Consider the following 27,180-nt stretch of genomic DNA (forward strand, 5'->3'; position numbering starts at 1 on the left):
CTCGTTCCCTCCATCAGGGAACGGAGGTTACACCAGTAACCATGACGTTTTCACTATATATGTTACCACTTGGTTCTGTTATTTGAAAATGCAACATTAATTTTCATTGCTATTTTGGCAAAGTGAGTGGAGAAGGGAACACAAACCATGCTTTAGTTTACTCCCAAATAAGATAAATCAACCAACTACGCCACACTGAGAAATTCCCCAGGGAAATAATAACCTAGGAAGGGCACACAGGTTCATTACCAGAGAAAGGCAGGGAGACGTGGGTACAAATACAAAAATAGTTCGCTGTATTGAATGACACAACAACAATATATATATAAAATTGTTGATTGGTGGAGTCAAACAGATCTTAATTCAGAACAGGTGGATTGCTCCCAGGCTACCATCCACAAAAGAATGAAAATGTCCATTTAACAGGGCTGAGGCTTACCAGTAATGGGGTAGGCTAGCTGAACGCTAGGCTCAAGCGTGAGAAGAGAAAAAGGATGTACTGGAGCCGGCAGCCTGGGGTCTGAGAACCTGAGAGGAGAGCACACACTGGGCTGGCACACACATACATAAGAGGGGCAGAGTGAGTATGAGTAAAGTCTGAAGGGCACTTCGAAGGGGGAACGATCATGGCCGCCATGTTGAAGGGTCGTTCCAAACCAAAGGGCTCATAAATAGCTGCTTCGAAGGGCACTTCAAAAGGGGCATTTCCATAGGGTTCCTAAGAAAACAAATTAGCCCAGTTGCTAGGGAAGGTAGAGTCACATGAGGTAACCTCCTCGTGGTCGCTATAATGTGTGGTTCTTGCTCTTAGTGGGGCGCATGGTGAGTTGTGCGTGGATGCCGTGGAAAATAGCTTGGGCCTCCACACACACTACATCTCCGTGGTAACGCGCTCAACAAGCCACGTGATAAGATGCGCGGATTGATGGTCTCAAGTGCGGAGGCAATTGAGATTCGTCCTCTGCCGCCCGGGTTGAGGTGAGTCACTTCACCACCACGAAGACTTAGAGCATTGGGTATTGGGCATTCCAAATTGTGAAAAAAACAAAAACAAAATTGGAGGATTGTGTAACAGGTGCTCTCTGCTTTTGCTAGTGGAACTGCAACACTCCCAGAGCACCTAGGTAATGGACCAGTGTCTAGAATTCGTAAGGGAGAGCAGCGGTGATATTATAAAATAAAACACACAGAGACAATCAAATAACTTGTACTGACCTGTATTGAAATAAAATTTGGATTTGTGTAGAAAAATGAAAATACAATATAAAGATATATGTATGTACAATAAAAGAAAAATACATGAAATAAAATGGAATAACCAACTCTTTGTTTGTCTTGGGATTTTAAGTTCTGTTTAAACTGCCAGAGATCGATATTTTAGTTCTTTAGGTCGACTTAAGTAAATCAACTTAGCTAGCTGGGTTTATATATATATATATATACAAAAGTTTGGAATAATGCACTGATTTTGCTCTTATGGACAGAAATTGGTACTTTTATTCACTTTTATTCAAAGTCACAAAGAATAGTCAGGACATTACTTATGTAAAAAACAGCACCATCACTATTTTAAAAAAGTCATTTTTTTTTTCAAATCTAGACAAGCCCCATTTCCAGCAGCCATCACTCCAACACCTTATCCTTGAGTAATCATGCTAAATTACTAATTTGGTTCTAGAAAATTGCCAAAAAACGGCCAAAAAACTGAAGATTTCATACAAAGGTGTAGATTACAGTCTTCAAAGACAAAGGACAACTAGCTCTAACAAGGACAGAAAGAGATGTGGAAGGCCAGATGTACAACTAAACAAGAGGATAAGTACATCAGAGTGTCTAGTTTGAGAAATAGACGCCTCACATGTCCTTAGATGACAGCTTCATTGAATTGTACCCGCTCAACACCAGTTTCATGTACAACAGTAAATAGAAGACTCATTGGAAGAATTGCAAATAAAAAGCCACTTTTGAAACAGAACAACAAAAGGAAAAGTTTAGAGTGGGCAAATAAACACAGACATTGGACAACATATAATTGGAAAAGAGTGTTATGGATCTTAACCCCATTGAGATTTTGTGGGATCAGCTAGACTGTAAGGTGCATGAGATGTGCCTACATATATGGCAAATACTACAGGAAATGTGGGGTGAAATGTAACCTGATTATTTGGACAAACTGACAGCTAGAATGCCAAGGATCTGCAAAGTTGTCATTGCTGCACTTGGAGGATCTTATTTTTATTTTTTTATTTTAATTTTTATGAGAACTCTTTGAAGTAGTAGTTTTTCATGTTATTAATGTCCTGACTATACATTGTGATCAGCTGAATGCCACTTTGGTGAATAAAAGTACCAACTTCTTTCCATAAGAGCAAAATCTGTACACTATTCCAAACTTTTGGCCGCCAGTGTATATGTATATATATATATATATATATATATATATATATATATATATACAGGTGCTGGTCATATAATTAGAATATCATCAAAAAGTTGATTTATTTCACTAATTCCATTCAAAAAGTGAAACTTGTATATTATATTCATTCATTACACACAGACTGATATATTTCAAATGTTTATTTCTTTTAATTTTGATGATTATAACTGACAACTAAGGAAAATCCCAAATTCAGTATCTCAGAAAATTAGAATATTGTGAAAAGGTTCAATATTGAAGACACCTGGTGCCACACTCTAATCAGCTAATTAACTCAAAACACCTGCAAAGGCCTTTAAATGGTCTCTCAGTCTAGTTCTGTACGCTACACAATCATGGGGAAGACTGCTGACTTGATAGTTGTCCAAAAGACGACCATTGACACGTTGCACAAGGAGGGCAAGACACAAAAGGTCATTGCAAAAGAGGCTGGCTGTTCACAGAGTTCTGTGTTCAAGCACATTAATAGAGAGTCGAAGGGAAGGAAAAGATGTGGTAGAAAAAAGTGTACAAGCAATAGGGATAACCGCACCCTGGAGAGGATTGTGAAACAAAACCCATTCAAAAATGTGAAGGAGAACCACTACGCACAGACGTATGCAAGACATGGGTTTCAGCTGTCGCATTCCTTGTGTCAAGCCACTCTTGAACAACAGACAGCGTCTGAAGCGTCTCACCTGGGCTAAAGACAAAAAGGACTGGACTGCTGCTGAGTGGTCCAAAGTTATGTTCTCTGATGAAAGTAAATTTTGCATTTCCTTTGGAAATCAGGGTCCCAGAGTCTGGAGGAAGAGAGGAGAGGCACACAATCCACGTTGCTTGAGGTCCAGTGTAAAGTTTCCACAGTCAGTGATGGTTTGGGGTGCCATGTCATCTGCTGGTGTTGGTCCACTGTGTTTTTTGAGGTCCAAGGTCAATGCATCTGTATACCAGGAAGTTTTAGAGCACTTCATGCTTCCTGCTGCTGACCAACTTTATGGAGATGCAGATTTCATTTTCCAACAGGACTTGGCACCTGCACACAGTGCCAAAGCAACCAGTATCTGGTTTAAGGACCATGGTATCCCTGTTCTTAATTGGCCAGCAAACTTGCCTGACCTTAACCCCATAGAAAATCTGTGGGGTATTGTGAAGAGGAAGATGCGATATGCCAGACCCAACAATGCAGAAGAGCTGAAGGCCACTATCAGAGCAACCTGGGCTCTCATAACACCTGAGCAGTGCCACAGACTGATTGACTCCATGCCACGCCGCATTGCTGCAGTAATTCAGGCAAAAGGAGCCCCCACTAAGTATTGAGTGCTGTACATGCTCATACTTTTCATGTTCATACTTCTCAGTTGGCCAAGATTTCTAAAAATCCTTTCTTTGTATTGGTCTTAAGCAATATTCTAATTTTCTGAGATACTGAATTTGGGATTTTCCTTAGTTGTCAGTTATAATCACCAAAATTAAAAGAAATAAACATTTGAAATATATCAGTCTGTGTGTAATGAATGAATATAATATACAAGTTTCACTTTTTGAATGGAATTAGTGAAATAAATCAACTTTTTGATGATATTCTAATTATATGACCAGCACCTGTATATATGGATCTCCACATGTATGTTACATCCTTGGGAGCAAATTCCAAATGCCTGAAGGTACCATGTTCATCTGTACAAACAATAGTTCGCAAGTATAAACACCATGGGACCAAGCAGCCATCATACCACTCAGGAAGGAGATGCATTCTGTCTCCTAGAAATGAATGTAGTTTGGTGTTAATCAATCTCAGAACAACAGCAAAGGACCTTGTGAAGGAAGGAAACAGGTAGACAAGTATCTATATCCACAGTAAAACGAGTCCTATAAGTGCACATGGGGACAAAGATCGTACTTTTTTTTAGAAATGTGCACTGGTCTAATGAAACAAAAATTGAACTGTTTGGCCATAATGACCATTGTTATGTTTGGAGAAAAAAGGGTGAGGATTGCAAGCCAAAGAACACCATCCCAGCCTTGAAGCATGGGGGTGGCAGCATCATGTTGTGGGGGTGCTTTGCTGTAGGAGGGACTGGAGCACATCACAAAATATATGGCATCATGAGGAAGAAAATTTATGTGGATATATTGAAGCAACATCTCAAGACATCAGCCAGGAAATTAAAGCTCAGTCACAAATGGGTCTTCCAAATGGACAGTGACCCCAAGCATACCTCCAAAGTTGTGGCAAAATGGCTTAAGGACAACAAAGTCAAGGTATTGGAGTGGCCATCACAAAGCCCTGACCTCAATCCGATCGAAAATTTGTGGGCAGAACTGAAAAAGGGTGTGCGAGGAAGAAGGCCTACAAACCTGACCCAGTTACACCAGTTCTGTCTGGAGGAATAGGTCAAAATTCCAGCAACTTATTGTGAGAAGCTTGTGGAAGGCTACCCAAAAGGTTTGACCGAAGTTAAACAATTTAAAGGCAGTGCTACCAAACACTAACAAAGTGTATGTAAACCTCTGACCCACTGGGAATATGATGAAAGAAAGAAAAGCTGAAATAAATAATTCTCTCTACTATTATTCTGACAGTTCACATTCTTAAAATAAAGTAGTGATCCTAACTGACCTAAGACAGGGAATGTTTTGTACGATTAAATGTCAGGAATTGTGAAAAACTAAGTTTAAATGTATTTGGCAAAGGTGTATGTAAACTTCTGACTTCAACTGTATATATAAATAAATACTATATATATATATATATGTATATATGTATACACACACACACACACACACACACACATATATATATATATATATATATATATATATATATATATATATATATATATATATATATATATATATACATATATATACACACACACACACACACACACACACACACACACTCACTACAGGTCAAAAGTTTTTAAACACTCATTCTTCATTATAATTTTTTTTTCTTCACATTTTAGAATAATAGTAAAGTCATCAAAACTATGGAATAACATAAATGGAATGTCTATGCTGAGCACTTATTGACTGTTTTTCTTTATTATTTGGTCCAAGTCATCAATTTCAAAAAAATCTTTTTTTTTTTTTTTTTTTTATACAATTTTTGTTTTATAATGAAATAAATTAATATGGTGGCACAATTATATTTTTGTCTACAAAACTAATTTCAAGCATTTAAGCATACACCTTCAGATCAAAAGATTTTAAGATCATGAGAAACATCTCAGTCAAGTGTTTCAAAACTTTTGACCGGTAGTATGTGTATATATATATGTGTGTGTGTGTGTGTGTGTGTGTGTGTGTGTGTGTGTGTTTTGAGGTTAAATTCATCTGTTTTGATTTATTTGTCTAGTGTGGTCTCAATCTATAGTTTAGTAGTCCCTATTTATATTTAGAGTTATATATATCTGTTGAAATCTTATTTGGTCCTAACTATTAAATTATTTAAATCTGATATGAAGTTAATGACCTTTACAAAGTATACACAGGATCCACAAAGGAACTCCAGGTTCAACCAAACATAAAGAATAACTCAAAACATCTAAATTTGTAACGTCATGGTTACTTGTGTAACCTCCGTTCCCTGATGGAGGGAACGAGATGTTGTGTTGATGTAGTGACACTAGGGGTCACTCTTGGGAGCCCGAGACACCTCTGGTCTTTGATAAAAGGCCAATGAAAATTGGCGAGTGGTATTTGCATGCCACTCCCCCGGACATATGGATATAAAAGGAGCTGGTATACAACCACTCATTCAGGTTTTATGCTGAGGAGCCGATAAAAGGTCCGGCCATTTCAGCGGGTAGTTCAGCATTGTGGCAGGAGGGACACAACGTCTCATTCCCTCCATCAGGGAACGGAGGTTACACAATTAACCATGACGTTCCCTATCTGCAACTCTCTCAACGTTGTGTCGATGTAGTGACACTAGGGGTCCCTATACAAAATGCCACAATTGGCTGAACTGTGTTACGTGAACTGGCGGTGTGTGGTGGGCAGACTACTGTGTGCCTCATAGCCAGCACACCAGGTCGACACGTAACCTCCCCCAACATAGTTATGAGTGTCGAACGTCCCTTTTTGGGGACAAGTCGACTACCCAAAAGGTAGAGACAGGCTTAACCCAGTCGTGGCCTCTTTTCCCCTTCTCTTTTTTCCACTCCCTAAAAAGAAGGGGGATTATCCGACTGGGCCGCCAGGTCTAGTCGGGGGCTGTCCCTCCCAAGGGGAAGACACAGCGGAGACCACACCTCACCCAAAGAGAGGGGGGGATATTTAAGTGGAAGGATACGTCACATGGTCTTTCCAACCATGTGGAGAGACTTCAAGGTAGATCCTGCCAAATGGGGGAGAAGTTACTACAAACATGGAGACTGGGGAAGAGGGGCTCTGCCCAAGGAAGACGCAGTTTGCCAACAGCTAAACAAATTAGCAGAAGATATATATCGCATGGGGTTAGCCTTACAGGGAACCGCTACATGCGGAGCACCTACCCCAGAACAGGACTCTTAGTTAGCGTGTGTACTGGGCCGGCAGCGAGTCTCTCCGAAAACTTGACTGCCACAGGGCTCGGAGGAAGTCAACCAGGGAACAAACTTGTAAACACTACTGGGAATTGATGGAGCACGTCTTCAGCTCAAAAGGAGGTGGAAGGCGCTATGTGCAAGTGATGCACCCGGCCGGCTATCCCGGGCTTATCCACTTGTATTGTGTGTCACTACCTGGGACAAAACCGGTTACACCCGGAGGTTGTAGAACCTTGCAAAGGTGTTGGGTGTTGCCCAGCCCGCTGCTCTGCAAATGTCTGTTAGAGAGGCACCCCTGGCCAGGGCCCAGGAAGCCGCTACACCCCTATCGGGGGCGGAATATCCTGGGCGACATATGCCATAGTTATGGCGTCAATGAGCCAGTGGCTGATCCTCTGCTTGGAGACAGCGCTTCCTTTCCGCTGTGCACCAAAGCAGACAAAGAGCTGCTCAGAGATTCTAAAGCTCTGCATTCGATCCAAATAGATGCGTGAAGCGTGCACCGGACACAGCGACGACAGGGCTGGGTCTGCCTCTTCCTGGGGCAGCGCTTGCAGGTTCACCACCTGGTCCCTAAAAGGGGTGGTGGGAACCTTGGGTACATAGCCTGGTTGGGGTCTCAGGGTCACGTGAGAATAACCCGTACCAAACTCCAGGCACGTTTCGCTGACAGAGAATGCTTGCAGGTCACCTACCCTCTTGATGGAAGTGAGCGCAGTCAGGAGGGCAGTCTTCAAGGAGAGTGCCTTAAGCTCGGCTGACTGCAAAGGCTCAAAGGGGGCTCTCTGTAGACCCTGAAGAACTACAGAGAGGTCCCATGAGCGAACGAGGTGCGATCTGGAGGGATTCAGCCTCCTGGCGCCTCTCAGGAACCTGACGATCAGGTCGTGCTTCCCTAAGGACTTTCCGTCGACTACGTCGTGGTGTGCTGCTATGGCGGCAACGTACACCTTCAAGGTAGAAGGGGACAGCCTCCTTTCCAACCTCTCCTGCAGGAAGGAAAGCACTGATCTGACTGCGCATCTCTGGGGGTCTTCACATCAGGAAGTACACCACTTAGCGAACTGACGCCACTTAAAGGCATACAGGCACCTCGTAGAAGGGGCCCTAGCCTGAGTGATCGTGTCTACCACTGCCACTTAGGTCTTCCGCGTCCCGTCCAGAGGCTAGACATGGAGATACCGAGGTCTGGGCACGGGTGCCAGAGGGTGCCTCGTCCCTGAGAAAGAAGGTCCTTCCTCAGGGGAATTCGCCAGGGGGGAGCTGTCGCGAGGAGCATGAGGTCCGAGAACCATGTCTGGGTGGGCCAGTAGGGTGCTACCAGGATGACCTGCTCCTCATCCTCCCTGACCTTGCACAGGGTCTGTGCAAGTAGGCTCATTGGGGGAAACGCATATTTGCGTAGGCCAGGGGGCCAGCTGTGTGCCAGCCCGTCTATGCCGAGGGGAACCTCAGTGAGGTGGTTGACATATGCTACCACTGCCATGTTGTCTGTCCGAACTAACATGTACTTGCCCTGGATCAACGGCCGGAACCTCCGCAGGGCGAGCAGAATTGCCAACAACTCGAGGCAGTTGATGTGCCAATGCAGTTGCGGACCTATCCAGAGGCCGGTGGCTGCGTGCCCATTGCAAACAGCACCCCAGCCTGTTTTGGAAGCATCTGTCATGACCACGACATGCCTGGAGACCAGTTCTAGAGGAATACCTGCCCGTAGAAACGAGAGGTCGGTCCAAGTGCTGAAAAGACGGTGACAGACCAGCGTGATGGCCACGCAATGTGTCCCGTGGTGCCATGCCCATCTTGGGACTCAAGTCTGGAGCCAGTGCTGAAGTGGCCTCACATGCATTAACCCTAGCGGGGTGGCCATCGCCGAGGACGCAATATGCCCCAGGAGCCTCTGGAAAAGTTTCAGTGGAACCGCTATTTTCTGTTTGAACGCCTTAAAACAGGCCAGCACTGACTAGGCGCGCTCATTCGTAAGGTGTGCCATCAATGAGACTGAGTCCAACTCCAAACCGAGAAAAGAGATGCTCTGAACTGGGAGGAGCTTGCTCTTTTCCCAGTTGACCTGAAGCCCTAGTCAGCTGAGGTGTGAGAGCACCAGGTCCCTGTGTGCGCACATCATGTCTCGAGAGCGAGCTAAGATTAGCCAGTCATCGAGATAGTTGAGAATCTGAATGCCCACCTCCCTTAATGGGGCAAGGGCAGCCTCTGCGACCTTCGTAAAGATGCGAGGAGACAGGGACAGGCCGAAAGGGAGGACTTTGTACTGATATGCCTGACCCTCAGGGGCGGAAAGGCCACCGCTGGAGCGCCATTCCTGCAAGAAAAAACCCGTGGACGGTAGTCGTGGTGACGACCGTACACACCGGGTATGTGACCCAGGGAGGAAGGAAGCTGCTCTTTTGCTGAACTGTTGGGTACCGCAGCCACTTGGGCATGCGGCAAAATTAAACAAAAAGGCAACAAAAGATTTTCCGCCTGGCCCTCCACCGGGGGATGGAGTGGTCTTTTTACCAGCTCCACGTGAGTGGGTTCTCTCGTCCCTGGGTCGCCCATCTCAGGGGCACTTTGAGGACCTCTGTGGTTTCTTAGGCGCCAGTTGTGAGACGGGTGGCGTCTGCTTCTTGCGGTGGGCTCCACACCGGGGCCAGGCCAAAGGGGCGGGCTGCAGCGGAGCCGGTGCAGTCACCGCAGGGGGACGCCCTTGGCGATGAGCAGACGGGGTGTGGGATCTTGAGCCGTGCCGGGGCAGGATGTGCCGGATTGCCTCCGTCTGCTGCTTCACCGCCGAGAACTGCTGGGCAAAGTCCTCGACGGTGTCACCGAATAGGCCCGCCTGGGAAATGTTGGCAGCAAGGAACTGTGTCTTGTCGGCCTCGCCCATCTCGACCAGGTTGAGCCAAAGGTGGCGCTCCTGGACCACTAGTGTGGCCATCGTCCGTCCGAGAGACCGCACCGTGACCTTCGTCGCTCGGAGAGCGAGGTCGATCACCGAGCACAGTTCCTGCATCAAATCTGGGGCGGAACTTCCCTCGTGCAGTTCTTTCAACGCCTTGGCTTGGTGGACCTGCAGGAGAGCCATGGCATGCAGGGCAGAGGTGGCTTGTCCAGCAGCACTGTAGGCTTTAGCCATCAGGGACGACGTGAGCCTACAGGGCTTGGACGGGAGCTTAGGGCGTCCGTGCCAGGTGGTGGCGCTCTGCGAGCATAGGTGCACCGCGAGCGCCTTATCCACCGGGGGAATCGCCGTATAGCCCCTGGCCGCCCCGCCATCGAGGGTAGTAAGAGCGGGGGAACTGTGGAATCGGGGCTGGGCAGTAAAAGGTGCCTCCCACGATTTCATCATCTCCTCGTGCACTTCCGGGAAGAATGGCACTGGAGCGGGGCGTGGCTGCTTTGAGCGGCTCCGCGAGCCCAGGAACCAATCATCAAGCCGCAAGGGTTCAGGGGAGAGCGGAGGGTTCCACTCTAACCCAACGCTCACGGCCGCCCGGGAAAGCATGTCCGTCATTTCGGCATCGGCCTGTGACTGGGCAATTGTCCCCGAAAGGGGAAGCCCAGCTGAGGTTTCTGCGTCCGACTGTACAAGCCCACTCTCCGATGCTGCACTCGAGAGCTCATCATCTTCGCGGGCTTCGAAAAAGAAGCCAGACTCGCCGTGAGACGAGCCGGCGAACTCATCCGGAACTCCGACTGGGGCAGACGAGCGTGCTGGGGAATGGGAGGTCAATCTCATTGGGTTCCCCAAATCGCCCCCAGTGCTAGCCGCGCTGGCCTCATACCCGTAGGTAAAATGACCAAGGCGGGGAGCCGCTGGGGTGGCTTGCTTCTCGCAGTGAGAACATGAACCATCCACAAACGCTGCCTCCATGTGGGTCGCGCCCAGACACGAAAGACAGCGATCATGACCATCCGAAGTTGAGAGATAACGACCGCAACCAGGAATAACACACAATCTGAAAGGCATCTTTAAAAAGATGCATCTTTAAAAAGACGTTCCGTGTGTGCCGCTCTTTTAGAGAAATATATACTCTTTTAGAGGAGGAAAAGCTCTTTCAGAAAATATACTCTCTTGTTTTTCTGCCGAAGTACCCAGGGGTGTTCTCTGCAGTGCACCAGTGCAGAGGAGGGAGAAGCCGCTGAAATGCGCCATCAGATCCAGCAGTGGTGAATGAACAGTAGTATTCAGCTCAATGAGCATAACCATTCGGCTCTGAAGAAAAAATCTGAATGAGTGGTTGCATACCAGCTCCTTTTATACCCGTATTTTCATTGGCCTTTTATCAAAGACCAGAGGTGTCTTGGGCTCCCAAGAGTGACCCCTAGTGTCACTACATCGACACAACGTCGAGTGAGTGACAGATAGGGAACAATAGGGTTCAAAAAATGGCAATGACTTAATAAAACATTCAACTAAAAAAAAAAAAAAAAAGCTCTAGAAAAATATCCCTTTTTGTTTGGAAAGTATACTTCAGAAGTATACAAAGTAAATTTCCATGATGGTAAGTGCAATAGTCAAGTTATGCAATAGTCAGTTAAATCCTATCAATGCGAAGATTCCAAAGGAATAGAATGTTTAGAGGTTTGAAGAAGTATCACTGAACTAATGTTGAAGATAAACTGTAAAACCTTCTTTCGTTTCTTTCAAATCAAGGTAAAATCACTGGGTGGCTCGCCATCTCACTCTCAAAGAATGTCGATCCGATCATCTCACAAACCATAGGGAAACAAAAAACCTGACCTGTTTATTCAAACGGCAATAAGTATCAGTATCAATAACCAACTAATATAACTTTAAAACAACATATGTCTCTTTAGAAATTATCCTTGAACCATATTTGTAATATCTTTTCAACTTTTTGCTGAATATGTCATAACTAGACCATATGCAATTTAGCATTTACATGACATAGTCGGAATACATTGTTCAAGGTTGCACAACTTTTTAAACATTAAATATTTGTATAAAACCTTTTTAAAGAGCACAATATCTTTATATAATACACAATTATACAAAGAAAATTCACCAAATCCAGGGGTTTCACAATCACTGAATATTCACATCAGATTTGAGAGGATTTCCCAATCTGATATCATCTGCTTCAAAATCGGTAATCACCACTCTAAATGCGATCCGATATGGTTAATCAAAAGTTTATAACACCATATAACACATTATTAGATGATTTTAAATAATTAATTTAATATTTGCCTTAGATTTATCTCTCTCCTCCCCTGTGCGCAACATGGCATGTACTCTATTTGCCTTCGTGAGTCCGTCTAGATGACATCACACGCTGTTGTGTACTATATACATCACACTTTTCGTGTTTAATTATCTTTTTTTTTATATATATATAGTTTTACTTAACACATCGACTTTGAATTTACATATCATTGCATCTTTTTAGTTAATTTGGTTGAAACTACAATTATTGCATTCCGTATTAGTTTCCAGTCAGTCTTTTTCTGGAAAAATTGGCATTTGACACATAGTGGATCCGACACTTATCCAGCCTAGGCAGAAAATGAGGGATTGAGTCAGCACTTAGTCGGGTGGTCCCAAATATTGAGCAGTTAGTGAAAAATGTTGTCTATTTTGGTACAAATTTTAAATTTGAATATCAAGTAAGAAAGTTAGTTAAGTCTTGTTTTTATCAGTTAAGGAACATTTCCAAGGTGAGACAGGTTTTGAGTTTAGGGAAACAGAGAAGCTTATACATGCTTTTAATTCATCTCACCTTGATTATTGTAATGCCCTGTTTTCAACTTTAAATCAACCCACTTTAGCATGGATACAATCAGTGCAAAATGCTGCAGTTAGACTTTTGACATAAAATAGGTCTTTGTTACACATCAATGGAAAGGAGGAGGCGAGAACCGGCTTGATAATATAAATAATAGTTTCAGTATAAACTGAACCAAAAAGACAAACACACACAGGTGTCGGACAGCTGTCCGTAACTCTCTCTCTCTCTCTTTCTGTCGCACTGCCGTCTCCAGTCGGCCTTTATCCCTCTCGGTCTAATCAGCCTGATTAGGAGCCGGGTGTGTAGAATCACGACCCGGCCCCACCCTCCGCCCTGCCACATTCCTCCCCTGTTCTCTCAGGCCGGGGAGCCCCCGGCATGACGTACATCTCCCCCTTTCCCTGGGGGGGTGTGCCTTCCACCCCATCTTCCGGCAGGTCATCCCCATCTATCTGGATCAGGGGAGGGGACAAGGGAATGGAAACAAAAAAAAAATGTGGCACCTACACGCCATAATGGCAATCGTGCCAAATTAATAAAAACATTTAAAAAAGAGAGGGAAAAGGCCAACACAGAGCGGCAGCAGGAGAGCGAGAGAAAAAAAATTCACTTGCCGGTTCTCCGATATGCCATAGCCTGGTCTTCAGCCACTCCTCCACCCTCTGGTGGACGACAGCCACGCCTCCCCGGGTGGATCGGAGGCAGTCCTCCAGCCTCCAGCAAAATGTGGATTTCCCATGTGATCATATTGCAACAGCGATTAAGTAGCCAAACAATTTTCTGGCTTCTGCAAATAGTGGAATTTACAACCTTAATAAAATAACAACATGCTGTATTAGAGCAACACTGCAGTGTGTTTATTGTGTTAATTTAGAGTGCCACAGGTACCCTTCACCAACCCCTAGCCCTGACCCTTGCCCGAAAATAAGCACATCCACAAAGTCGTTACACCCCACACCACTGCAGCGACAGGGGTTCAGTATTTTGTCAATTTCCGTTTTTCCACCAGAATATTGGAGCACAAAAATTCATGCTATGTGGCAGGTGTTATTTTACACATAGCAAATAGTCACTCTCAAGATACCTGTATTGGTTCCATTTTAAAAAAAGACAAATACTTGATTCCAAAATTATTGCCTTGTGAATTCAACCTCTTCTAAACTTCAAATACTGCTCTATGACATGGAGGTGAAAGTCCATGTATATTCATGAAAATAAGTTTAGGCTATTAAAACCTACATACATAAAGTGTTGACCAGACAGTGCACATTTGCATATTGTCATGAAGCAACCACTTTTTGTGGAAGTAAATTATGGAAACATGTAGCCTGACAGATTATTAGTGGGTTTAGTGTGAAGAAGAGAAGCAGCTTGGCCAGAAATAAACCTGGATTCAGAAAACTCTCACGCTGAGTTTAGCTGTTAGGAAAAATGTATGTATATTCTGCAATTGGCTTTCAACAGAGACCTTAAGACTAAAGCACAGCTTCAACACAAAGCTATTGACAGCAACTGATAGAGGCTGAGTCACAACCTCTACAGGCTATTCTGTCTACTAGAAAGGAATGGAAATAAACCATAGTCCGGCATTAAGTAAATGTCACTTTTGTGACTTTTCCTCCACCATTTAGTTCTTGTAATGTCTGCTGTTAAGGTTTTTGTTCAAAGTAAATAAAAAAAAGTCCTAAACCAAGCTGAATCAACACATTTATTCTCTAGTTTATGAATAATCAACATTTCAGTCATTTCAACCATGCAATTTTACCAGACTTAATGTAGCCAAGTGGAGAAATTTCATGCAGTTTTACTCGTCATGAATTGGACATGGCCCCTTTAAGAGTTTTGCAACACCCGCTTTCCAGCACTCTCTCGTACTAGAAACGTGAGAACATATGTTGGGCAAGAGAGCTCCCGGTTTTGTTCATCAGTTGATAATTCTTTGGGTAAATATCACATTTTACACAAAAATTGCATTAAATATGTGTTTAGAAGAGTTAAAATTGAGTGTTGTTATGGATCATTTTTGAAGGATACATATGGATTGCATGTGTGAAGTTTGACCACATTTTGGTGCACATGCAAGGACTGGGTATGTAAATTTAGAATTAATCATATCTTATTTAATGATTTATAGCGTGTTTTCCAGTTTAGTGAATAAATGTAATAGGTGTTATATGTGAACATTTGTGTAATGATAATTTTATTGTTTAATAAACATTAACAAAGTGATGGTAATGACAGAAGTATCTATGATGGAAGAGGAAGGGTATATGATTCGAGCAGTCAGCCAGCAGCAGCACGGGTGCTGGACAGTATGGGAAGGTACATCTAACAGAGATTTAGGATGGGCTGACCTGTGGAAGATACCTCAGGCCAGGCTAAGTTTTGTAAAAAGATCTACCTACTCTTCCAAGCCCTGGAAATTTGTCTCTGTGGTATGGTAAAGAGGAGAGTTGTTCCCTCTGTGAACCCCAAAGAGCAAATCTGCAGCACATGTTGGCTGGGTGCAAGACTGTCTTGGCAAAAGGATGCTACAGGTGGTGGCATGATCAGGTTCTGTGAAAGTTGGCAGAGATCCTAGATGTGTGTAAAGTCAAACAAAGGCCATTATGCTTCTCAGAGGAAGTACATTGAGTTAAAAAGGGAGTTGCCACACAAGGCACGATACAGGAGGCAAGGTCAATCCTGGCACATGGAAGTAATTGGTCAATGGTGGTCGACCTTGGCCAGCAGCTAAAATTTCCTTCTGAGATCACCATTACCTCTCTGAGGTCGGACAGAGAGTTATGGTTGGAATCAGCTAGGAAAGTCATAATGATTGAAATTACTGTACCATGGGAAGATGGACTGGATGCAGCCTATGAGAGTATGAAGCTAAAATGGGCTGATCTGGCTGCCTAGTGCAGGGGAAATGGATGGAAACATCAATTCAGCACCTGTTGAAAGACATTGGTATCTTTAGATCAGCGTTGAAGAAGTCTCTGAAGGAAATGGCAGAGGAAGCAGAAAAAGGGAGATTCTGGCTATGGTTAAGAATGAAAGATGAAAAATGGGATGTGCAGAAGTAAGAAAGAAGGAATAGGGAACAACTGTGATATGTGATGAGGTAGTATGTGGAAGAGTAAAAGGGGTGGGAGGAATTATTTCCGCTGACCCACTCAGTCCTTATCAGGGGATTTCTGGAGAGGGATTGAGAGGGGAGCGAAACTATGCCAAGCTAGGCATCGAGAGGCGGCTTGCGCATTCTTGTGGCTCACCAATCATGTTGCTCTACTACTTAAAGAAATAGTTCACCTAAAAATGAAAATTCTCCCGTCATTTACTCACCCTTATGCCATCCCAGATGTGTATGACTTTCTTGCATCTGCTTAACACAGATGAAGATTTTTAGAAGAATTTCTCAGCACATTTGGTCCATACAATGCAAGTGAATGGGTGCTAAAATTTTGAAGATCCAAAAATTACATAGGTCAGCATAAAAGTAATCCATAAGACTCCAGTGGTTAAATCAATGTCTTCTGAAGCGATATGATAGGTGTGGGTGAGAAACAGATCAATATTTAAGTCCTTTTTCACTATAAATTCTCCTCCCTGCTCAGTCTCCACTTTATTTTTGGGAGAGCTATCCTTTTAATCTGTTTAAGGATTGGTTTGAGGATAGGCACTAGACAGGTGGTAGGCAGAGATTGATAGCTTGCTGTTTTTTTTTTTCTTTTCTTTTTAAACAAACAAGAGGCTAAGGGTAAGTCTGGGGGGGTGGTACTGAACCATGGTTGTGTGGTATGTCTCAACGGGAAAGGAGGAATGTCTTGATGGGAAAGCAAGAACGAGTGGAATTGAAAGGATCCAGTGTCCATGAGATGTTTTGGGATTAATGGGGTGAAACATCTGTGATAGGTGGCTCCCGGCTGATGACCTCATAGCTGGACAACTGAAGGCACTGGCAGAGATGTGGCAGGCAGTAATGCCCAGCAGGTTTAGACATCTTCATGTGCATCTGATTAACCAAGATTGATAAATGCTTTAAAAATAGATTCTTAATGCATTTTTGAATCTTAACAAATAGAATAATATTGTAAAGTGCTGCGATAATTGTTTTGTGTGAATTGCATTTGTAATGCATTATTAATAATTTATTCGATCGAAAAAAACCCGAAAACAATTGTCACATTATGAATGGAGGAAATTAATATTCACCATATTCTAATCTTCCAAACAGAGGAGCTCTTGCTTGTTTCTTGCCATTCTACAGTGTCGTTAAAACTTGCATCGATTAAGATGCATATCCACTTAGAAATCATACTTGCTCACAGACTCTGTATAATCCATAAAAGCTGTTTGACTGAGTCACATGACAAGAACCTTCAGAATAGTTTGTGCATACCATACCAGATACCTCATCACGGTTCATCACGGGGAACCTCTTCTGTGTTCTGAATTAGGGCTACAACTAAGGATTATTTTGATAATCGACTAATCTAACGATTATTAGAACGATTATTCGACTATTTGGGCGATTATTGCAACGATTAATCATTAGCTCTAAACCGACTATTCAGCTTGTGCCCCGACTTAAAAGGTTGTATTAATCGTGCTTGCTAACAATAAAGAGGACAAAATCATCTTTTAAAAATACCTCTAAATGATATTCACTGAATTAAAGGGAAAAATACTTTTTATTATGTTTAATTCAGTAAAAATTATGCTTCAAAAAAATCCTATTGTTATCAAGTGTATTTGTCTTTTCTTTCCATTATAAATGGTCTAAAAATCCTTCAAACAAGATACATTTACTTGAAAAGTAACATATAAGATATTTAGACTTGCTTTAAGAGATTGTATCTTAAATATAAGTGTATGTTGTATATAAGTGTATTTTTTCACTTGGTTATACTTCTGCGAGTGCAGTAAAGACAAAAGTACACTTATATTCAAGATCTATTCTCTAAAAGCAAGTCTAAACAACTTATATGCTGCTTCTCAGGTGAATGCATCTTTTTTTAAAAGATTTTTAGATATTTTAAAATATCTTTATTTTTAATATTATATTCAACATGCTCAGATAAAAAATAAAAAAATTCTCTGCAGTATAGCTGCTAAAGTAAATGTACATTGTTTTAAAGGAGTTTTAGATATTTATATTGTAAAACAAGCCAAAACAAAAACAAAATGTTTTTTTTTTTTTTTTTGCAGTGTTTAATGGGGCGAAGACTACCCTCTCTCACCTTTTTGTTCACTTCAATCCATCTTTAACTCACAAAAAAACAAACTCTCTCTTATTAATAAAGCTGCGTTTTGCCAATTTTCTTCACGATAAGAAATGCACAGTGACATATATTATGATTCAATAAGTTGCCATCGCGTTATAATCTAGCTGCATTAAGCACGCGCACTCGAGGGATGAGCGTCCCCGCAACAGAGTGTACCTCAGCCGGGTGCAGTTTCAATCTCTCCCCCTTAGATCGGGACACTTCGCTCAACTCATAGAAGAGGCGCTGACTGCACAGAGAAATGCCAGTTTCCTTATTATTTTAACTTTAATAAAACTATAACGCATTAAATAGAACTGCATTAAAGATGTAACGCCAGGGTGTTTCCTTTAAAGACGCTCGACATGCAAGTTTTGCTTAAGCTGAGCATCAGCTCCGGCTCTGCTTATTCCACAACAAGTGTGCTTCTGTATTTACCTATTTTGTATTTTTTCATTATAATTCCCTCATACTTTGCGATCTATATCACCTGAAGCTGTTTGGAAAGTTTAGAGTGCGTCTGGACTGTGAGATGTGTTTTCTTCCTCTCCTCAGTCAGGCGCGAGCTGCAGTGCTGCTCATGTGCAATCATTAGAGTTTCATATGATCTTATGTTACGTTACGATCAAACGACTATTCCACATGAAAATTTTTGTCGAACATTTTTTATTGTCGATGTTGTCGATAACGTCGACTTATCGTTTCAGCCCTATTCTGAATTACTGAAACTGTGACTCGTTTCCTGGCCTTCTCCATTCAAATGAGGATAATAATGCAAGTATCTTTCATTGTATATTTCCTCTGAAAAAAAAAAGAAAAAAAAAAACATGCTACAAGATAATGCACTCTATTTTGACTCAATCTCTCTTTTGACTGACATAGCACTTAAACTTGAGGGAACACACAAAAAGAGGGTATGTTACAGAGGAATCAAAGGCAACTCTGTGGCTGGAGCAGTATGGTTCATATAAGGAATTACATATTTATATACAGCATAACACATCAGCCTGACTCTAAATGTTTTTTTCTTAATGGCAATCAGGTTATTTCTACTAAACGGAAAATGAAGGGCTTATGGTATTCTCCCAAGGCAGATGGTGCTTTTGAAATAGAATAGCCTATATTTAAGGCTGTTGATTTAACAAGTAAAAAAAAATAAATAACGCAATATTCATGCCCCCTGACTGTAAGTAATTTCCATAAGGAATTTTTCTACCAATGGAGCAATTCAAACATGAAGTACCACCTTCATGTTTTTGTGAGTCTCAGTCAGCAAGGGGCAGTAAGAGCAACTTCAGCTGTAAGGGTAATACAAAAATGTACAGGCAACAAACTGACAGCTGTTTAAAGAAAGCTATCAGAATCAGAATGGAAAAAATATATATTTTAATTCTGTTTAAGGAATAATAACACCCTCTCAGGGGTGCAATACAAAACATGTTCTCATACTCACCTGTATAGTTTCCTGATTGAGCTACCTTTTTATTTAAGCCACAATGATTAAACAGCTGTCGTAAAAGGTAAGCCCAGCATTCTTCAATTAGCTATGACAGGGACATAAATATCATAGCAGAACTGCTCTTATGAATCAGTGGATCAAAGTGGAAACTAAAATGAGAGAGAAAGATCATATTTGGGCTATTACAGGAAACAAAACAGTGCAAGTTTATGGGGATGGCTTTACAGGAAAAGGATGTTTTTTTCTTGGATAATTTAAATGGTTCTTTAGATTCTCCTCTAGATTTAAGTTCCCTTAAATCTCCCTTCTCTATCAGTTATTTCCTGTTTATCTGTCCAATCCACTCTCACAGTGCCAAACACTGCATGCTGTTTTAACTTTCAATTAATCCTCTTTCCTCTGGGATCTGTGTGTGATGCAATAGCTCAGTGCCTGTATCTGCTCTTTTGTGCAAGTATGCCAGAGAGCAACATCAACAAACAAGCATTTTTTCTCACCATTAAAATGCTCAACAGTTAGGCTATACATGAAATCTATCTGTACATCAGTGTGTTTTGATTCCAGAGAAGTACAAACCATTCTCAAACGATTTCTAAACCTTCCATCATTCTTTCAATATATTTACTGCATTAACTTTCGATTAATACTTTTTCCTCTGGGATCTGTGTGTGATGCAATAGCTCAGTGTCTGTATCTGCTCTTTTGTGCAAGTATGCCAGAGAGCAATATCAACAAACAAGCATTTTTTCTCACCATTAAAATGCTCAACAGTTAGGCTATACATGAAATCTATCTGTACATCAGTGTGTTTTGATTCCAGAGAAGTACAAATCATTCTCAAACAATTTCGAAACCTTCCATCATTCTTTCAATCTTTTTACTCTATGCCCTCTTTTTATGTGAAACCAACAGGGAATGCTGGGATTGCTTCCTGGAATGACAGATGTGTTGAGTAGAGTTGTAAAAAATTTGCAGGATGTTGTCTAATTTGGTATCTTTTTCCTGTTTTGAAATTCACAGCCCAACTTCTCTCAGCTGCTCAGCTTAAATGTGTGACAGCAGAAGATTTGAGGAGACAAAAGGAGGGAAATAGGCTATAGCATCCACACATTTTCATTCAGTGACGTTGATCACTGTTTTACATGTTGCTCTAACTTAAAATGCTATTATTTTAGCCTTGCTAAAGGCTGTAGTTGAGAGGCATTGATTTTCACCATCCCATCAGCATTACAAAACAGGCTGCAACTCATTCTAAGATTTAGGGAAGCACTTGTAGGTGTCACGCTGATTTGAAGGACAAGAGGAGAGAGAGATGCAGAATATATTTATTATGTTACTCAGAAGATGAAGAGAACAATGATGAAAATTAAAGCACTGGGCAGAAAGGAAATCAAAAACGCAACAGCAGTTTGCTTGCTAAGTATGTAAATAAGATTTAATCACTAACATTCTTACAAGTGAACAAACAAACAAGAACCAACCAAGACTAAGGGAACAAGAGGTTATATATACACACAGATAAATAATGAGGGAACAGGGAACAGCTGTGGAAGATGGAGGGCAGGTGAGGGTAATCAACAAAGGTGCATCCTGGGAAATTAAGTCCACGAATAAGGGGAAAACAAAGTGCAGTTCGTGACAGAACCCCCCCCCTCCCCCAAGCAGACCAGGAAGGATCTGGAGGATGATTAAGAGGCCAGGGAGGAGCCTGCGGATGATCAGGAGGCCAGGGGGGTGACCACAAGGCAGGGACAGGGTCAGGAGGCCTGGGAGGCAGCCACAGGGCCAGGACTGGGTCAGGAGGCCTGGGAGGTGGCCACAAGGTAGGGACAGGGTTAGGGGGTGGAGCCACAGTTGGTATTGGCAGAGCCACAGGAGGAGCAGGGAATTTAATTCCAGGAGGAGGATCCAGAGGTGGAGAGGGCGGAGCCACTGGAAGAGGAGTCTCTGAGAGAGCGGACGTGACCACTGGAGGAGTCGTCTCTAGGAGAGCGGACATGACCTCTGGAGGCGGAGTCTCTGGGAGAGCGGACATGACCACTGGAGGCGGAGTCACTGGGAGAGCGGACGTGACCGCTGGAGGCGGAGCCATGGAAGACTCTGAGGATGGAGTCACCGTGGTCAGGAGCACTGACAGCGACTGGAAAACGGCCACCGTGGTCGGGAGTGCTGGCAGTGCCTGGGAAATGACATCCGTGGTCGTGAGCATGGGCAGTGATAGGGGAACGATCTCCGTAGTCATGGACACAGGCAGTGATAGGGGAACAACCTCTGTGGTCATGGACACAGGCAATGATAGGGGAATGGACTCCATGGCCATGAACACTGGCAGTGATCGGGGAGTAGGAGCTCTTCTTCTCCTCTTATGCTTCCAGATGGCCATGAGCACAGCTGTGGGAGACTCGAAGGGCAGAGCCATGGGAGGCTCGAAGAAAGTCTGGGGAGAAAGTGGTTTTCGCTGAAGGGAACTCAGAGACCACTGGAGCCATAGTGCCCTCCCACCCTGAAAATTCCTCTAGGGCTGGATCGGGCATGAAAGCTGGCTCTGGGTCAGGCAAGGCTTGCAACGCTGGCTCGGACGAGGCTTGCAATGCTGGCTCTGGGATGGATAAGGCTTCAAGAACTAGCTCGTTGGCCGTGGCAGGCATGGGCATTGGCTCATTGGCCATGGCAGGCCTGGAGGGTGAGGCCATGGAAGGCCTGGAGGGCAAGGCTGTGGAAGGCCTGGAGGGTGAGGCTGTGGAAGGCCTGGAGGAAGGAGGCTGCAGTTAGTTGTCATCACTCAGCAACACATAGCAGTGGGAGTCGGACATCAAGCAGGACGCAAGTTGGATCTGGCAGACTCTGGTAATTTCGGGATATTTAGACAAGGAAACAAATAGAAATATAGCTTCAAGCAGCGATGATGGTCCATTTCTACCCAGTGGCTTTCAGAAAACAATGCAAGGTGGACACATGCATTTTGCATTTGACATTATTCTAAACAATTTTGAAGCAATTTGGGTAAATATAAGAGGCTATAAGAGACTATTTTAAAGTCTGTTGTAACAGCCATACTTCCTGCTGCCAGGTGGTCCGTGACCCAAAATAATCAAATCCATTTGATTAGCCCCCAACATACATCTCAGTTTTGATCTAAATCACACATTGCACACAGAAGATATGACACACTTCTTGTTTCCCTTTTTTCACCATTAATTTAATGCCTCGATTATACAGGATGTTTTAATGTATGTAATTAAGTTTGATGCTATTTGTTAAAATACATTTATACATAATATATTCTTGTACATCTATCTATCTATCTATCTATCTATCTATCTATCTATCTATATATTTGTATATCTATCTATATTGTGGCAAGCAGGGCATGGCCGAGCGGCGTCATGGCATAGCGAGGCTGGAAAATGAGCATAAATGGTAAATGAGTTCCAACTGTGCACCACACTGGTCTCATGATCCAGGGAGGAGTGGCGGGAGTATTTAAGGAGAGAAAAAAGTGGCAGACGGGAAGAGAGAGAGACGCACGGTGCTGTGTGTGTGACTGTGTCACAGTGAATGCTGAAAAGCAAGTCTGTTGAGTGTTGATGAATTTTTTTATTTTTTTTATTGTGCTGAAAAGCACGTTTATATATTGATTTACACTGAAAAGTATGGCATTAAAGTCTTACGTGGATTGTTCTCCCAGTTCGCTTCCTCCTTCATATGAAAGGCAGTACATCAGCTGGCAACTGAAAGGGACGGCTGATGGAGACAGTGCAGCTGGCTGAGGACTGTTTGGCAGCATGTTTGGGGGCCGGCATGCCCATCTCTGTCTCCTCTCTCTCCTCTTTCTTTCTCCCTCTCCTTCCTCCTCCTCTCTTTCCCCTCATCTTGTTCTTATTCCCAGAAGCCATTCTGCACCAACAATCCCTCTCAAAAAATGTGTGGGGGGGGGGAGAGAGTAAGTCGCAGACCCGGTGACTCCCTGGCCTGAGTTTGCCTATGGGCATCTGGGCAGAGTGAGGCTGGAGAGAGATAAGTGTTAAATGAGTTCCACCTGTGTGCCACACCGGTCTTGCATTCCAGGGAGGAGCAGTGGGAGTATTTAAGGAGAGAAGACAGCGGCAGATGGGGAGAGTGAGACGCATGGAGCTGTGTGTGTGACTGTGTCACAGTGACTGCTGAAAATCAAGGCTGTTGAGTGTTGTTGAATGTTTGTTTATTGTGCTGAAAAGCATGTTTATGTATTGATGTACACTGAAAAGTGTGGCACTAAAGTTTTACGTGGATTGTTCACCCGGCTACCGCTTCCTCCATAGGAAAGGCAGAGGTCTGCTACATGTATTATATACATATGTATATAATATATGTAGCAGACCTCTGCCTTTCCTATGGAGGAAGCGGTAGCTGGGTGAACAAAATAATTGTTATTGTTAATTTTTTATTTTATTACTAACTGATTTTACATTTTTGCTATAATTTAATATAATTATTTATTGAAAAAAATATGTAGATCTGAAGATTATATTGTAATGAAGTCATTTACCATTTTTATATATCCTTAAAATTGCTTTAAATTAAATTAACAAATGTAATTTAATGCATTAGGTGTTAAATTGGTCTAAGTAGAGTTAATAGGAGCACAGAAGTCATTTAGCCTTGTAATTTCATTGCAATTATAAGGCAATAGGTCTCAATTTCTTTTATTGTTGCATTTTTTCTCTGTTCTCTATCAAAATAAATGAAGTACATTAACTTTTAGTCTGCATTCATAGTCATAGTATTCATACGCACAACTGTATAAATAGCCTTTAAATGATGTTGGAAAAATAAGGACATAAATTAGGTTAGACAACTGCATGTCTGCCCATAGAATAATCATTAAAAGCAAATATTTCCAACTGGTAACCAACAACTTTACAGTTGGTTCTGGTTTCTATTTTATTGTAATAAACCAAGATTGTATCTGTACATCAGTGGATGGGTGTTACACTTTAATAATAAAATGCAATAAAAGATGCGGGGAAATGAGAATGGTGGAAACACAGACACATTCATTGACCATTCTATATTTGAAAAAACAGCTAACTCCAAAATTCAGACAGCAACAACCATAAACTCTCCGCTCCAGCAGCGGGAATCTGCGTGAGAGCATCAGTGACCAAGATGACACAGCTCACGAACACCCGTCTCCCATCGCACAATCCAACCACCTAATGTTTATATAGGAAGAAAACACACTGCGTGCTGGTGCTCCCCATTAACAATCAGCTCACTTGGTTACCCCACACCTAAGAGTGATTAAGAGAGAGAGAGAGATAAAGACAAAACACATGCTCTACATACACACAAACAATACAGCTGAGAAGGCCATCACAATGGGGTAAATATTTTGCTTTTCTATTTCCCAGAAAAGAGCGTGAGCTGCAGAAAAAAACTTCCACAATGAACATTTATAATAAAATTCAAAATAACACATTCCAGCACCAGATTGGCAATCAAAACATACACAGATCAGATGAAATAGAAACTCCAACTTAAGAACTGGAGATGTTTAACACATGAAATGAGAAATATAGTTAACCGAAGAACGTAGTTACACATACTTCATGTACATAACGTACGAAAGAGGGATCCCTTCTAGACACAACATGAAAAATCCTGGAATGGTCTGAGAAGTGGTAGTTTGGGAAATATTATGCAATGGAGCTTGGCTGCCCTCTATTGGACATTTCTGGTACTGTGTTTGATTAAAATTGATTTCCACTCAGAACTGGGTTAGACACATGTCTTTGACTTTCTAGTATTTTTACATTTCATTTAATATTTTTATTATATTTTATTTATATAAAAAATAAAAAGTTTGTGCAGTACATTTTCATTACAAAAAAAATTTAACTTCTATAGCTTTTTATTTCACTTTAAAAACTGCTTTCACTTGCACAATAAATTGCCATGGAAATAGTATTTAAGATGTCAAAATATACCTTTACAATTTTGCATCAGCAGTGTCTTGACATTATTCTAAATAATTTTGAAGCAATTCACGTAAACACTATTTACGTTCACTATTTCAAAGTCTGTTAAAATTGCCTTACTTCCTGCTGCCAGTTGGTGGCGCTATGCCCGTGACCCATAATAGCCTCATAAATGTGATCAGCCCCCATTACAAGACATACAGATGAATTTTCATCAAAATCATACAATGCACACAGGAGTTATAAGGAACTGTTTCACATTTTTGCCCTTAATTTATTGCCTCGCCATGGCAACACCGTTCAAAATATTACAAATCCGTACACAATTTAGCATTTTCAATGTCTTGGCATAATATTGCCTAAGTTTGGTGCCAGTCACATGAATCCCCTAGGAGGAGTATTCAAAATGCAGGGCCTGCAATTTTCAAAAAATACACATTCAATCCAAAATAGCAGACTTCCTGTGGGGTGGAGCTAATGACTATAATTTTGAAAGTTGTCCGGCTTGATGAGTACAATATATGTAGCAAGTTTGGTGACCATAGAAGAAACTGACCCCACCACTTTTGTCAAAAGGTGGCACTACAGAGCTCCCCAGCCATGCCCATGTGTTAATTTTTGCCCAGGCCTAATGGCCGACAACTCTGATGTGTGTGAAAAATAATATGAAAATTCAAGCATGCCAAGTACCTCAAAACATGTGACTATACATACAAATGGATAATAACGTTTAATGCATTGTCATGGCAACAGTATTTAAAGTATCATGAATCCCTTCAGAATTTAAAATCTGACATTAGTTTTGACATTATTCTAAAAATGTTGATGCAATTCAGGTAAACATAAGAGGGATATTTCAAAGTCTGTTAAAAGTGAAACACTTTGTTCCGCCAGTGGGTGGCACTACGACTGTGACACACAATAGCCACCTAATGTGATCAGTCTGCAAGGATAAACATTTGGCTAAATTTTGATGGAAATCACACTATGCACGCAGAAGATATGAGACACTTCATTTTATTTATTTTTTACATTATTTATCATGTCACCATGGCAACACCATTCTATATATAAAAAATCTGTTTGCAATTTAGCATCGTCAATGTCTTGGCATTATGTTGACCACATTTGGTACCTGTAACATGAAATCCCTAGGAGGAGTATTTCAAATTCCAGAGCATGCATTTTTCAAACAATCCAAAATGGCCAACTTCCTGTTGGGCAGAGCTTATGACTGTCAGTGTGAAAGTTGTCTGGCTTGATGAGATGTATTTGTGTACAAAGTTTGGTGATGGTAGCACTACAGAGCCCCCCGAAGATGCCCATCTTCTAGGTGGCACTACAAAGCCCCCCTGCATGCACCCAACAACCCCCCATCCCCCCTTGCAACTTTGCCAAACCCTAATGGCCGACGACTCTGATGTGTTTGCAAACTTTCAAGACTTTTAAGAGAATGTTAAGTACCCCAAAATTACCGAAAACCTTGAAAATAATAATAATAAATATAGCTGCAAGCAGCGATGACGGTCCCAAGCACCATGGGTCCATTTCCACTCATTGGCTTTCAGAAAACAAAAGCATGATTGATGCAGCAACAACTCAACATTAATGTAAACTTGGACCCTAATCATACAATGTGTAATAGATATATGCCACCATTCCAGTTTGACTACAACTTCATAAAATTTTCCATCAGCAGTGTCTAAACAATTTAAGCAATTTGAGTAAATGTAAGATAACTTTTTCAAAGTCTGTTGTAAGTGCCACACTTCCTGCTGCCAGTTGGTGGTGCTATGACT

The 27,180-nt window shown here is 42.2% G+C and overlaps 1 protein-coding gene across 1 annotated transcript; it reads right to left on the reverse strand.

Moving 5' to 3' along the window:
- Window positions 1-16,584: 16,584 nt before the first annotated feature.
- On the reverse strand, window positions 16,585-21,804 carry LOC127444763 (uncharacterized). Its single transcript, XM_051704318.1, has 2 exons — window positions 21,274-21,804; window positions 16,585-16,710 (listed from the first exon to the last, which is right to left on the reverse strand). The coding sequence occupies exons 1-2, from the start codon at window positions 21,802-21,804 to the stop codon at window positions 16,585-16,587; spliced, it is 657 nt and encodes a 218-aa protein (XP_051560278.1).
- Window positions 21,805-27,180: the final 5,376 nt, after the last annotated feature.

Source organism: Myxocyprinus asiaticus, chromosome 8 (assembly GCF_019703515.2).
Source record: "Myxocyprinus asiaticus isolate MX2 ecotype Aquarium Trade chromosome 8, UBuf_Myxa_2, whole genome shotgun sequence".
Lineage (NCBI taxonomy): Eukaryota > Metazoa > Chordata > Actinopteri > Cypriniformes > Catostomidae > Myxocyprinus > Myxocyprinus asiaticus.